The sequence below is a fragment of the Manis pentadactyla genome, chromosome 1 (assembly GCF_030020395.1).
Source record: "Manis pentadactyla isolate mManPen7 chromosome 1, mManPen7.hap1, whole genome shotgun sequence".
Classification (NCBI taxonomy): domain Eukaryota; kingdom Metazoa; phylum Chordata; class Mammalia; order Pholidota; family Manidae; genus Manis; species Manis pentadactyla.
The window spans coordinates 217,299,288-217,312,939 of NC_080019.1; the positions used below are offsets into that span (position 1 = coordinate 217,299,288).

General features: G+C 38.0%; 1 protein-coding gene across 3 annotated transcripts in view; it reads right to left on the reverse strand.

Annotated features, from left to right (window-relative positions):
* Positions 1–8,909: 8,909 nt before the first annotated feature.
* The window catches only part of GXYLT2 (glucoside xylosyltransferase 2), a 70,976-nt gene continuing 66,233 nt past the window's right edge, over positions 8,910–13,652 (reverse strand). Inside the window, exons 7-8 of one of the 3 annotated variants that reach the window (XR_008999234.1) lie at positions 13,382–13,516; positions 13,181–13,283 (exon numbers count right to left, since the gene is read on the reverse strand). Coding sequence is in view for 1 of the 3 variants with exons in the window: in XM_036878153.2 (XP_036734048.1) it covers positions 13,101–13,283 (183 nt within the window). In the remaining 2 variants the exon portion in view is untranslated. Of the gene's footprint in view, positions 13,284–13,381; positions 13,517–13,652 lie in introns of all 3 variants that reach the window. The other 2 variants (XM_036878153.2, XM_057507319.1) reach the window with 2 other exon arrangements.

Consider the following 13,652-nt stretch of genomic DNA (forward strand, 5'->3'; position numbering starts at 1 on the left):
ATGACATATCTGATAAGGGGTTGACATCCCAATTATATAAAGAGCTCACACACCTCAACAAATGAATACAAATAAGCCAATTAAAAAATGGGCCGAGGAGCTGAACAGACACTTCTCCAAAGAAGAAATTCAGATGGCCAACAGGCACATGAAAAGATGCTCCACATCACTAATCATCAGAGAAATGCAAATTAAAACCACAATGAGTTGTCACCTCACATCAGTTAGGATGGCCAACATCCAAAAGACAAACAACAGCAAATGTTGGCAAGGATGTGGAGAACGGGGAACCCTCCCACACTGCTGGTGGGAATGTAAATTAGTTCAACCATTGTGGAAAGCAGTATGGAGGTTCCCCAAAACCTGAAAATAGAAACATCATTTGACCCAGGAATCCCACTCCTAGGAATTTTCCTAAAGAATACAAGTTCTCAGATTCAAAAAGACATATGCACCCCTATGTTTATCACAACACTATTTACAATAGCCAAGAAATGGAAGCAACCTAAGTGTCCATCAGTAGATGAATAGATAAAGAAGGTGTGATACATATACAGAATTCATCCATAAGAAGAAAACAGATCCTACCATTTGCAATAACATGGATGGAGCTAGAGGGTATTATGCTCAGTGAAATGAGCCAGGCAGAGAAAGACAAGTATCAAATGATTTTACTCATATGTGGAGTATAAGAACAAAGTGAACACTGAAGGAACAAAACAGCAGTAGAATCACAGAACCCAAGAATGGACTAACAGTTACCAAAGGGAAAGGGACTGGGGAGGATGGGTGGGAAGGGAGGGATAAGGGGAATAAAGGGGCATCACGATTAGCGCACATAATGTAGCCAGAGGGGCACACAGGAAAGGCAATATACACAGAGAAGACAAGTAATGATTCTATAGCATCTTTCTACACTGATGGACAGTGACTGTAATGGGATATGTGGTGGGGACTTGATAATGGGGGATGTCTAGTAACCACAATGTTGTTCAAATAATTGTACAATAACGATACCAAAAAAAAAAAGTAACAGATTTGAAGGTTGGGTTTGTATCTTATTCATGCCATGTTCAAAGCCAGGGGACTTTACTACTTAATAGATAATAAATATCTATTGAATGAATGAATACAAAGGCCTATTGGTTTTGATTGTCCTTATTCAATATTGATCCAAATGTTGATGTCTAGGTAAATACAAGTCAGTTGAATCAGCTGAATACTCATGTGGAAATCAGTGAATGTCTCCCCTTATATTTTGCCATACAGAAAAATTAGCTCAAAATGGATAATGGATCCTCAGATGGCTGAGAGAGAAATCATGTCCCTCATGTTTCTTTTTATAAGGTATTAATATGTACTTATGATGTAATCACCTCCAAAGGCCTTGCCTCCTGATACCATCGTATTGAAAGTTAGGATTTCAACATATGAGTTTGCAGGCTGAGGGACACAAACATTCTGTCTGTAATAGTATAAAACTTAAAACTACAAAATTTCTGGAAAAACACAAAGGAGAAAAATCTTTGCAACTTGGGATAGGCAATCATTTCTTAAAACAAAGCATAAAAAAAGAAAGAAAATGTTGATAAACTCGGCTTTACCAACTTAAAAACTTTCAGTCTTGGAAAGAAAGTATTAAGAAAATGAAAAAAGCAAGGCACAGGCTAAGAAAAATATTTGCAACAAGTATATGAAAGGTCTTGTATTCATAATAGGTAAAGACTCACAAAATTCAGTAAAAAGACATAAACAACCCAGTTTTTTAAAAATGCACAAAACGTTTGAACAGACATTTTACCAAGGAAGGCATACGAGTGTCAGATAAACACAGGACATTATGCTCAGCATCATTAGTGACTAGGAAAATGCAACTTAAAACTGCAATGAGATACCACTTCATAAATCCTAGATTAAAAAGATCACCCAAACAATCTTGGCAAGAATGTGTAACAACAAGAACTATTGCCAAACATAAATGTACAACCAACTTGTAGAACAGTTTAGCATTTTCTTGAAAAGTTAAACATACACCTACCATACTACCCACCCATTCCAGTTTTTACCCAAGAGAAATGGAAAAATATGACCATAGACTTCTTCATCAATGTCCATACCTGCTTTATTTGTAATAGTCAAAAATTGGAGACAAGCAATTCATTCAACAGGAGACTGAATAAACAAATTATGGTTAATCCTCTGAAAGAAATATTACTCAACAATAAAAATGAATGAACTATTGATACATGCAGCAATATGGATGAATCTCAATTATGCTGAATGAAAGAAACCAAGCAAAAAAGAGTATATATGTATACTTTCATTTATATAAAATCCTAGAACATGCAAACTCATGTATAGTAGCAGTGGTTAGCTGGGCATGGAATGGAAGGAGGAACAGATTGAAAGGTGTATGAAGAGACTATGAGGGGTGATGGAAATATTTGTTATCTTGATTATAGAGATGGTTTCAAGGGAGCATATGAAAGTTACAACCAATCAAATGGTACCTTTTGAAATATGACAAGTTTATTATGTTTTAGTTACAGCTTAACAAAGTTGGTCAAAAGTATTAATGACTAGCTTTATAAACACAAGTCATAAATACAAAATGAAAATATAAACCCTAGTCTAAAATATAAATGCATATCTTAAAAGGGGGAAAAAGGGATACCAGAACTCAAAGCATTTGGGGATCTGTAGAGATCAATAATATGAATCACCCAACTATGTTAGTTTTTAAACACAATTAAAATAATAGCCATGCTACACTCCATGCTACTGGAGTATAAATGTTATAAACCTTGAATATGTAGAATAAGAAGAGCCAATTAAACCTCGTGATGGGAAAAGGGTAGACGGGAGGGTGTATAAGAGTGCTAATTCCCAAATATTTTGTGCAGGTACTTTAATTTGAATTTTCCAAAATGGAAACAGAGATGAAGAAGGGGGAAGAGAAGAGAAGAAAGACAAGAAAAACAATTATTCTCATAATAAGCCAAATAAGATCATAAATATTTACATTAAATTTTTTACTCCCATAAAAAATTATTAGTTGCAGATGCTGAGACTAAGATTTGAGCACAAATGGTTTAAAAAAATCTGGGGACCAAATCCGAGGAATAACTGGTAGAAGAGTAGGGAAGCAGGACAAGAAGGAAAGGAAGCCAACAACAAAGATATTATCAAAGAAGTTACTATTGTGGGCAGTTCAAGCTTGTTCCCATTGGCTAAATCTGAGACAGAATTCTGGAACAGACAACTAGGAGTTGTTGCACCAGAGAGGAGAGGGAGCCGGGTTATTTATCCACCAATTCCTGCCGTTCAGTGGTTGAGGGCTACTCCCAGGAGTTAATTTTCTAACACTTCCAGCCCCCCCATAGGCAAGCAGAACGGACTGCAGTGGAAAAAAAGAGCCTTCAGGCAAAGAGTCACAGGGACTGGAAATTAGATTTTGAATTGGAATGCACAGAAATAGTGCATGTTAGGGGAATCAGGTGGGACATGCTGTGCTGGTCATCCATTAATGCCAGATACTGTGGGGACTACATGGACAGAGGGCCACCTTAAAAGGCTTAAATCTCAATGCACAATAATACACCAGCTACTTTCTTAATTAGTTCTTGACCTTATCTAAATTTCCTCTCGTTTGAGTGCAATCTCAGTTTTATGTTAACTCTCTCTTATGCCACCATACATATGAAAATAATAGCAGAATACCAGGGGAACCATTAAAAACAACTAACCAGTTTTAAACACTTAATATACCAAAGCTGGTATCAACCTTTTCTTTTTCTTTTTAATTGAAGTATCATTGATATACAGTTTCACCCCTTTTATTTTTCCTTCTACTCTGTATGCGTGCAGTCCTTTCTAATAACAATAATAAAAATGCAAGACAATTCAGTTTCCTAATATGACATTTAGTCTTGCTTTGTCACTAGATCCAAAGTAGCAATTCTAAAAAAACAAGTGCTATTATTTTTATAAGACTGAAATGCTCATAAAGAGACCATCACAGGCATTCCCAGAAGTCTCTTTATAATCATAGCCTAAGAAGGTACATCTATGCACATGATTTCGACTACCACTTCCAGGAGTCCATGGAGGCTGTTGAGTTCAGGAATGGTAGACACTCATGCTAACAGTTTGTGAGAATGCATCCCCGCCCCCAACCAAAAATCATCCATTCCTATTATATTACTGAATCATTTCTGCTATGAGGGCTTTATTTGGTTAATGATGGTTCTCAATGAGAGGGAGAAGATATAGTAGAATTGTTTTAAAACATACACCAGGAGAACAATTGTCTTGATGTTTTGAGCTAGGTAGACAATACCATTTTTCAGCTGGACAGCGAGACAATGTATTTTTCCAAAGATGGAATGATTCTATTGAAATGACTTGAAAAATTTATGTCTGGAATCCTAGTAGGATGTGTGGTTTTCAATAAAATACTAACAACAACAAAAAAGCATTCTTACAATGATACATTTCCCTTAACATCATTTAAGCTATTGGATCCAGAGCTATTTCTGGACTTTTCATTTTCTCTTTCTTTCTCTCCCTCTGTGCATGTATTAGTTTGAATTTAAATTGTGTTTGCTGTCACTTGCAATTTAGAGTTTAAACTAATCCATAAATTGGTGCCAGGAGTGGAGCAGTTTCTAAGGCAGCCAATATCCCACAAATGTCCACAACAGAGCTATAAAGAACAGATTATAGAAACACAGAACATTTAAATAGAAAGGAATTAAATATCATCTGACTCAACCATGCCATTTTATGGGCAAGTAAATAAATTGCCAAGAAATTAAATGAATCAATATACTTTCAATTAATGAGACTTTAGAGGATGGGTTATTATAACCCAGCACCCAGAACATTTACAGGAAAAAATAGTTTTGAGAACAACGCTCAACATCAATAGGATGTGGTATGAAGCTTTGCTTATAGGAATTGGTCCCAGGTCATGAAGTAGCTAAGTTGCTTCATTTATTTTCAGTAAATATTTTTTGAGCACTAGAAACATATTAGTCATTGAGTTCATAGAACAGGAAAGAAGATCAGGAACGAATGTACCTTCAAGGAACTTTGTGTCTAGTGGGGAAGGCAGTCAATCAACTAATAGTTTTACCCAAATAACTATTGTTTTTGTTACCATCCATACTGCAAAGCAAAGTATGAGGTGATATGAGTAAAGATAGGAGGAAGACTAGCCCTTAATGTCAGGGCTTCAAGGAGGCTTTCATGAGAAAATACTTAAATTGAGACCTGAAGGATAGTAGAAATTTGCCAGGGGAACTTGCTGGGTGGAGGATTCCCGGCACATATAAACCCCCTTGATGAGAAGGAGCTTGGCTTCTTAAAGGGACAGAAGACAAACCAGGGTAAGTGAAAATTAGTGGTGTGGGGAAGAATAACTCAAATGAGGCCAGGAAGATAGGCTGGAGGTAGATCACACAGGGGGCTTTCTGAAGTTTGGAAAGGAGCTTGGACATTATCCTAGGAGCAAAGGGGAACCACTGAAGGGCATTCCACAGGGTGGAGTGGGTTATGATTTGGAGGGGGCCAGAGTGAATGCAGAGAAATAAGAGAGGCATTAAAACAGCATTCCAGGCCAGAGTTGCCAGGAACTCAGAGAGCAATGGTTTGAGTGGAGGCAACAGTGAAGATAAACAGAGGAAGCTGATGCAATTAATATTCTGGAAGTAGAAGCAACACACTCACTTTTTTTCTGTATTAGTTTGAGTTATGGGTGCTGCCGCTTGGAATTTGAAGGCTTTTACTGCTACAGAAATAGGTACCAGGAATGGGATGTTTTATCAGGGTAGTGATGATTTAGTGATGAGGGTGACTTGTCATCAGGAAGAAGGAGTAGACGAGCAATGGCCAGGTGACTGGAATAAGGCAAGAGGTGGATGTCGGTGGCATTTACTGACTAACAGAACAACGGAGAAGGAGAAGGAATATTATGAGATTATGACAAGGGACAGGAGAGCTACTCTTTGAGCTGAAGGATTTGATAAAGAAGCAAACAGAAACAGGATTGCTTTGGGAATGGTGAAAGTACCCAGGCCAGGGGTTCTCCATCTTTTCCACCTATGTTCTTCTAAATCCACAAGGAAGGTTGAATATACTTCTGTGGGTAGAATTGTAATATTTCCAGATAATCTCGCCTGCTTTAGTACATCTGCATATCAATAGTCATTCAGAGGTGGAGAGAAATTCATCTCCATATCAATGGGTAATTACCTGGGCAACGGAGGGCTTATCCGTACCTGAGAGGTGAGGGGGAGGGCCGGTTTTGTTTCTGCTGGAGTGGGAAAGAGAGAAGGCCCCGACTGCATTTGTAAGCAATAAATGGATTTTAAACTTCTCCCTTTGACTGATTTGGTTTTTAGAGGTATTTTGCCCTGGGATTTTTCTCCCTCCAGACTTAAATCTGGCTTTAGTTGACAGGATTCCTCTGAACCTGAAATCTGTCATAATGGGTGCGACTTTGGGGAGGGCTTCCCCTAGAAATGATGGGGAGAAGTGGCACTCATGCCAAGGGAAACGTGTCTACACTCGTGTGGTCGTGGAGGCACCACCACCACTGCTGGCCGCGTTAACCCCAGCCCGTGGCCCGAGCCTAAGGCTACTGCTTCTGCCACTGCTGCTGCTCCTGCTGCCGGACAGAGCCTGGTTACAACCATGGAAAGGGGCAGAGGTCCGGGTCACCTTGATAGAGAAGCAACTGGCCGCTGTGAACCACGCCTTGCTGGCTACGGAGCCCATCGCCGGAACAGCTCTGACCAAGGTAATAACCACCTATCCCATTGTGGGGTGGGTGAGAGACTGGACCCAAAGGCCACGGAGTGGTGTGGCACAGACACCTACCGTATATCATGGGACTGGCCATTTGCCTTTGGCATCCCAGGGAATAATGAAGAGGATGCACTGGCCCAGGTGCACTGGCTAGAAGGAAAGCCTGCCTCTGATGTGGCCCAATGGCTATATCAGTGTTTGTTGCATGTGGGGCAAAAGACAACGTGGGCCCATCAGTGGGGCTTGCCATTGACTTTTGAAGAAGTCAGCCAAGCCTGGAAGGAGTGCCCTGCACGTTGGGCAGATCGGCAAACCACCAAGAGGGGCCTAGAGCATCTCTTGCAGCCTATGAAAGGTCGCTGGTGATTGAGAGTGATCAAGGCACACACTTTATTGAACATGCGTTACAAGGATGGGTGCAGCTATTAGGAATAAAATGGACGTGGCCCTGGATATTTCGACATATGGACCAGAGATGGCTGGCTCTTCTGGCACTGTGGGGAAAAGGCCTAGAAGCTGGCCTCCTGTGTATTCCTGGAATAACAGCAAAGTGACACCCCAAAATCACGGTTATGTGCTTCTACAGTCCTTGTGTCCTGGATGTGCCCCCCTGGCTGCAGCTGCTGTATGATGACTGGAATGGACGAGCTTTGGACTTAATCTGCATGGGACTTTGAACCTAGCCAAATCCTCTGGCTTGCGAATTATCATGACTGTATTGCTGTTGTCAGTAAAAAAATGCTTAAAGAGAGGCTTGACTTTGTCTAATGTTTGGGAAAAGTTTTGTCAGTAATGTAGCATGGCTGTTAGGAATGAGTAAACAAGTGTAGAAACATTATTCTGTGCTTAGTGATGCATTGTGCTGTAAAGTACATTTACTTAATCTGCATAGGCTGAATCCTCTGGCTTGGGGATTATCATGATTTTATTGTTGTTGCCATTGTATGTCATTAGTTTGGTCGGAAGAGGGGGAACGAGTAAATTGTAAGGTGAGATTTCTGGAGGGGTGGCCTGTTGGTAAAATTCTAATATTTCCAGAATATCTCTCCTGAATGCATATCAATAGGCATTCAGATAGAGAGAAGTATGGCTTTAGGGCATTTGCATAATTCCTCAGGGGTGGAGAGAAGTTCATCTCCATATCAATGGGTAATTACCTGGGCAAGGGAGGGCTTATCCGTACCTGAGAGGTGAGAGAAAGGGTGGGTTTTGCTTCTGCTGGAGCAGGAAAGAGAGAAAGCCCTGGATTGCAGTTTTTAAGCAATAAACGAATTTTAAACTTTATTTCTCCCTATGACTGATTTTGTTTTTTAGAGGTATTTTGCCCCAGGATTTCCTTTCTCTGGACTTACAACTTCTAGGAAGTAAACATCTGACACCTTGGCAGACTAATAAGTTGCCGTGCCTTTAAAGTGATAGTCTTTAAAAATCCATTAGTGAGCATTTTATAATGTTGATAACTGTTGAACCACTATGTTGTATACTTGAAACCAATATCATATTGTATATCAACTATACTTCCAAAAAGAAAAGGAAAGAAAAAAACCCTATTAGCCATTTATTTAGTGGAGGTAAGGGAGCACAAACACAGATTTTAAACATTTTTGAAATTTTGTGCTTTTGTGTTTACTCCTGCAACAATCTATCAGGAGGGTCATAGTCAGCCTTATGCAAGGAAGTAGGAAGTCTGAAATGTTTTAAAATATAATAAGGAAACTCAGGACTATAGATAAATGGAGTACCTTGTGCTGATTTTAAAAAGACTAATGATTAGGGGCAAAACCCTTTATACACACCCAAAACTCTTGGTACAGCTCAGTTATTTCTGATATGTGTTACTAGCTAACAAGTCAGTTTCAATTTCACTAAATAAAATGTAGGAATGTGGAGAACTAATTTTCATATTCCCCAAATTCTCTTCTTTGTATCTCAAACACAAAACCCCATTAAAATCAAATGGCATAATTTATAGTCTGGCATTTTTATAAACAAATTTTTAATGATTTAAAAAAACAGGCTAAGTTACTTGTTAAACCAAATATTTCTTAACCAGTTGCAAGAAATTAGATATTATTTAATATTATAAACTTTTAAACTAGAAATCTTATAAAAAACACATTCCCAAAATAACACCAAAAGACACATCTTTTTTTAAAGCTTTTAATGTAAAAAAAAGTACAAGAGATGGCATTTTAAAAAACACGATAATAATTAAATCATAATACTTATATCCCTTTTAATTTGCTGTAGTAATTTCTTTTCTTTGGGGAATTCTTTTTTATGCTCATTTCTTCCCAAAGAAAAATGACTAAAAAATAACTTTTCTGACATGAAAAATACCTTTGGGTCTCCCTGGGAGCAATAAACAATGGGTACACTTCTCAGTGACCACACAAACATGTAAAACTGAGGAAGCAGAAATTGCACCTGATTCTTACATGCTCATGCACATGGTGAGACAAACACAAGGGCTTTATCTTGAAGACTCAAGAGAATACTTCCACTTTTGACCTGGGACAGACAAAAACTAGGATAAATTTGTTTACCAGGGAGATCTATCTCATCAGGTTTAAATACGAGCACTGCGATTGCAAAATAATGTGACCTAGGATGTCACTAGCTATAATTCTTCAGTTCACAGAACACAGTAAGTGCTGGCTCGCTCTTTAAAAGGTATATGGGATGTGTAAATATGTGCATGTGTGTGTGTGTGTGTGTATGTGTCTGTCCGTTGTGTGATTTTTTTTTAATGTTTGGAAAATTCTTATCCTAAAGATTCAACCTAAGGATTAGAACTTATTTCTACCTGCACAGAGATCCCCACGTTCTGTCACTCTGCCACCCATGCCCAACCTCTTGGTACCATTCAGAAGCTTACATCAAAGACAGGAAGGGAGAGGCAACAATGGAAAGGAGCATGAAGAAAAAGTAGTCAAGACACAGAAAAACGTAAGGAGGATTGCTTACCATACTATCAATGAGGCTATAAAGATTTGTACGCACATGATATTAAACATATTTCTGAATTCAGTTATGAAATCATGTTCATGCCGGTTTATCCAACACAGGCAATTTATCTCTTTTTGTATAAATGTCAGGCAATATGTACACATAATCCTAGATTTGCAAATGCTGTCCTGTCTTCAGGGTGGGTTGGAGTGATTATTTCATTTTTGGATCACAATTTTGCGACTGTGAATAAAGTTTTGTGCAGTTTGCTTGCCTTATGAACACCACAATTGCAATAAGATAAATACTCTCAAACTTTCATGAGTCCTTATAAATATCCGTTTCAATAGCAACTTCAGTAAAGGTCACAACAGTTTGCAATGGAAGCACTGAATATGTAACAGAAATTTTAAATAAATAGTAAACTTGGGCATGTTATATCCTAAATGCTAAATTGTCATTTTGGAAGTTGAAGAAAAACGGGAGCTGATTATGGAGCCAGTTAATTTTTTAAACATTGGAATTTTCTAGGTAAGTCACAATTTGTGATTTATATTGGGGAAAAAAAAACAACTCAGCAAGAAAAATAGCATCAGCATTTCTAGTGACCCAGTTATTGAAAGCTTCCCTCTCAATATATATGAAAATATTGCCACATTTTGCATATAAGGAAGTGTTATTTCATTTTTCATGGGAACTCTGTAGTCATATGCATTAAACAGAATTTTTTTAAAAAAGGAGGAAGAGGAGAGAACAGGACAGGATTGGAGGAAGGAGAGAACTGTATTCTTCCCATATAGATTCAATGTGCCATACAGAACAATACAACTTCTGGCAAACCTCAGACCACAGCTGCACCTTGTAGGAGTCCACTGAATTAAAATTTGTGGTCCCCAGATTTCAAGGCATTAGTATAGTAGTTCTCCAGAAATTACCAGAGGCAGAGAAAATACTGCCTCATGGTAACATCCTAACTATAGAAAAATACCCATTATCAGGCAGCAGGGATTGGAAGAGCAAATTTCTCTAAATTCTCCACTACATTCACCTAGAGTTTCAGGATACAGTAAAGAAATCCCCAGGCAGAAAACCACACCATATTCTAATCTTCACATTTTTGTAATGCTTCATTTTAGAATGTTCTAGAGTTCTATCACTGACCTTTGCTGGGAATCCTTTTGTGCATATTCGGATCAGAACCAATAGTTGAGAGTTGTGGGTAAACCTGGTGTCACAAAAGAAAAGGAGCTGTTGTATTCAAGGTGTTTACAGCATATTTTTTGGGGGGAGTTTGCAGGGGCGCAGGAATGGGACACTTCCGTAGGTCTGTGAACCACTAACAAATCTGAGGGCATTGTGGGGTTTACTGGCCATGCTGAACAAGCAGAAAGGAAACTGGAATAGAAATCAGGGAATCATATTCACATCCTTCACCTTTCACCAAAACCCTATTTGTAGGTGTATAGGATGCATTTTCCCCTTCCCAAAAGACAATCCAACAATTGTCTGACAGTCTTTAGATATAAAATAATGATGTCACCTTTAGTGGTGAAATGAAGAAATATAAAATAGCAAAGACTTTCACATCATAATGACAACTTCCTTAACAAAAATAACAAACCATAGGCCACTCAACTTATCAAAAAGAAAGTCTAATATTTTAGATTTAAATTTGTTACTACCATAATGGTGCTACATACCAATATTGATATCTGCATATTTATTTTTAGCACTGAGGTTTTCCCATGTTTTTTCAGGGTAAGACTTTTTCTGCTGATAAATAATCTATGATATTCTACTGGATTCCAATATGCAGGATACTGTATTTGCATTAACAAAATGATATTTTTCATTTTATCCTTTCATATTGCTGTCCATATATGATGAAAAGTATTTAATAGTTTTGTTTCCAAAATTTCTCTGTGAAACACTGCACACCTTATACATACCTGTATGTCTTATAGAACAGCAATTCTATGGGGTATGTTTGATTCTTGGTGCTCCAGTTTCCTTATTTGCCCAATGGAGATGATAGCAGGCCCCTACTAAGTTCACTATGCAGTTGCAAACATCAAGGAGATCATTTATGAACAAGTTTTTTGAGATAAATAAAGCATTATGCAAAATGCCCTTATGCTGATACCAGCTACATAAGCAACTAGAGATTAAGTCAGATCCCTTGGGGGACAAGAATATAGAACTTCCTCTACTGTAGCCAGGTGATAAGACCTGCCTGGTTCCTTGGCTAACCTCTGGGTAACCTTAGAGAAGAAAAAAAAAAATTAGAGACCTTTCTATGGCTGGTAAGAAGCTTAATATTCTTGCCAATGAAATGAGCTGAACTATCTATTTTGTACACACTAATTTCGAAGTTGGCCAAAAGCAGGTGGATTAATTTCCACCTATTGCCCAAGAGTTTAAAGGAGATGGCATAGCTACTCAGGTAAGAGATAAAACGGTTTTGCCTGTGGTTAAACAGAAAATCACATCTCTTTGCTAAACAGACCCCTTAGTTTAACACAATTACTGACTTTCCTTTCAGAAGCTATGGTTAAACTGACATTTCTTATGATTTAGTCTTCCACAAATCTAAATTATTTTTCTTAAAAACACACCCAGATGTACTTCATCCTTTAACACTGCCCAATTGCTGAAATCTGAATGAGACATATTTCAAATGAAGTACTAACTTTTTAGTTTCCTACATAAAAATCTCAGCGTAAGGGCCAGCTTTTATACAAACTACCCATTTTAGATATGTGTTTACAATGGAAAAGGCAATCAGCAAAATAAATACAGATGTGGGGGGAAAGGGCTGGAAGGAGCTATATTAAAATAAAAATCTTTTTCACTGGTTGGTAGGATTATTATGGCTAATCTAACCTTGATTTTGGTCCACTGACCTATATTCTCCAGAAGTCTTTAAAATTTGTTTTACAAGCATATATTACTTTTATAACATGGGTATGGGGGAATCAATTGCATAGAGTCTCAGAAATACTAGATTAAAAAAATACCATGCCAGATGCCACCAACATTGTCTCAGACACTTAACAAGAATTGGAAGGCTCACAAAAGTTCCTTTTCACAGCTAGCTCAACCTGCTTGAACAATGTTAAATGAATAATAATGTAACCTAGAGAGAGATAAATAGCATTTTAGAAAAATATTAAAGCATGTTTCTTTCAGAGGCAACTAATTTAGCAACATTTAACTGGGTTTTCAAACTCAATTGTCATAGAGCACCATTAAATATTCACACAAAAGAGATCCAGGCTGCTTAAAGATGAGTACTTCCTTGTTTGTGAGATGCCTGAATGACTTGCAGCAATATGAAACATTTAGTGCATCTGGTTGGGGCCGACATGGATGATGACATGTTTCTCATAAGCCCTTTTCATTGTTTTCTCAATTTGCTTCAGAAACACTTGTGGGATCCGTCCACATAAAGTGTGCACAGTCTCCAAAAACTTCAGCTGAAGTGGGTAATACATGGACTGAAAGAGATTGTCTTGAAAGGGAAACTGAAAGAGGATTAAAAAAAAAAAAAGAAAAAGTTTAGTTACTGAAATGCCATTTAAAATCCAAGTAACTTTTACTAAGAAATGAAACAGGGAATTACTGTAAGCATGCAGGCACAGTTTTGTATGTTCTTAGACACAGTGCAGAGGACCTCCGAGGACCGAGGTTCAAATCTTGGTTCAATCCTGTGCAATCCCAGATCTCTTAACCTCTCTGGGCCTTGATTTCTTTACCTCTAAAAGAAAAAAATGGATGACTGATTTGGGTCCCTAAAGCTCTTACAATCTGAGACCAAAGTGTACCTCCAAGGACAGGATATATTCTACAGATAACATGCTCTTGCTGAGTAGAAGTACTGCAATAAGACACTG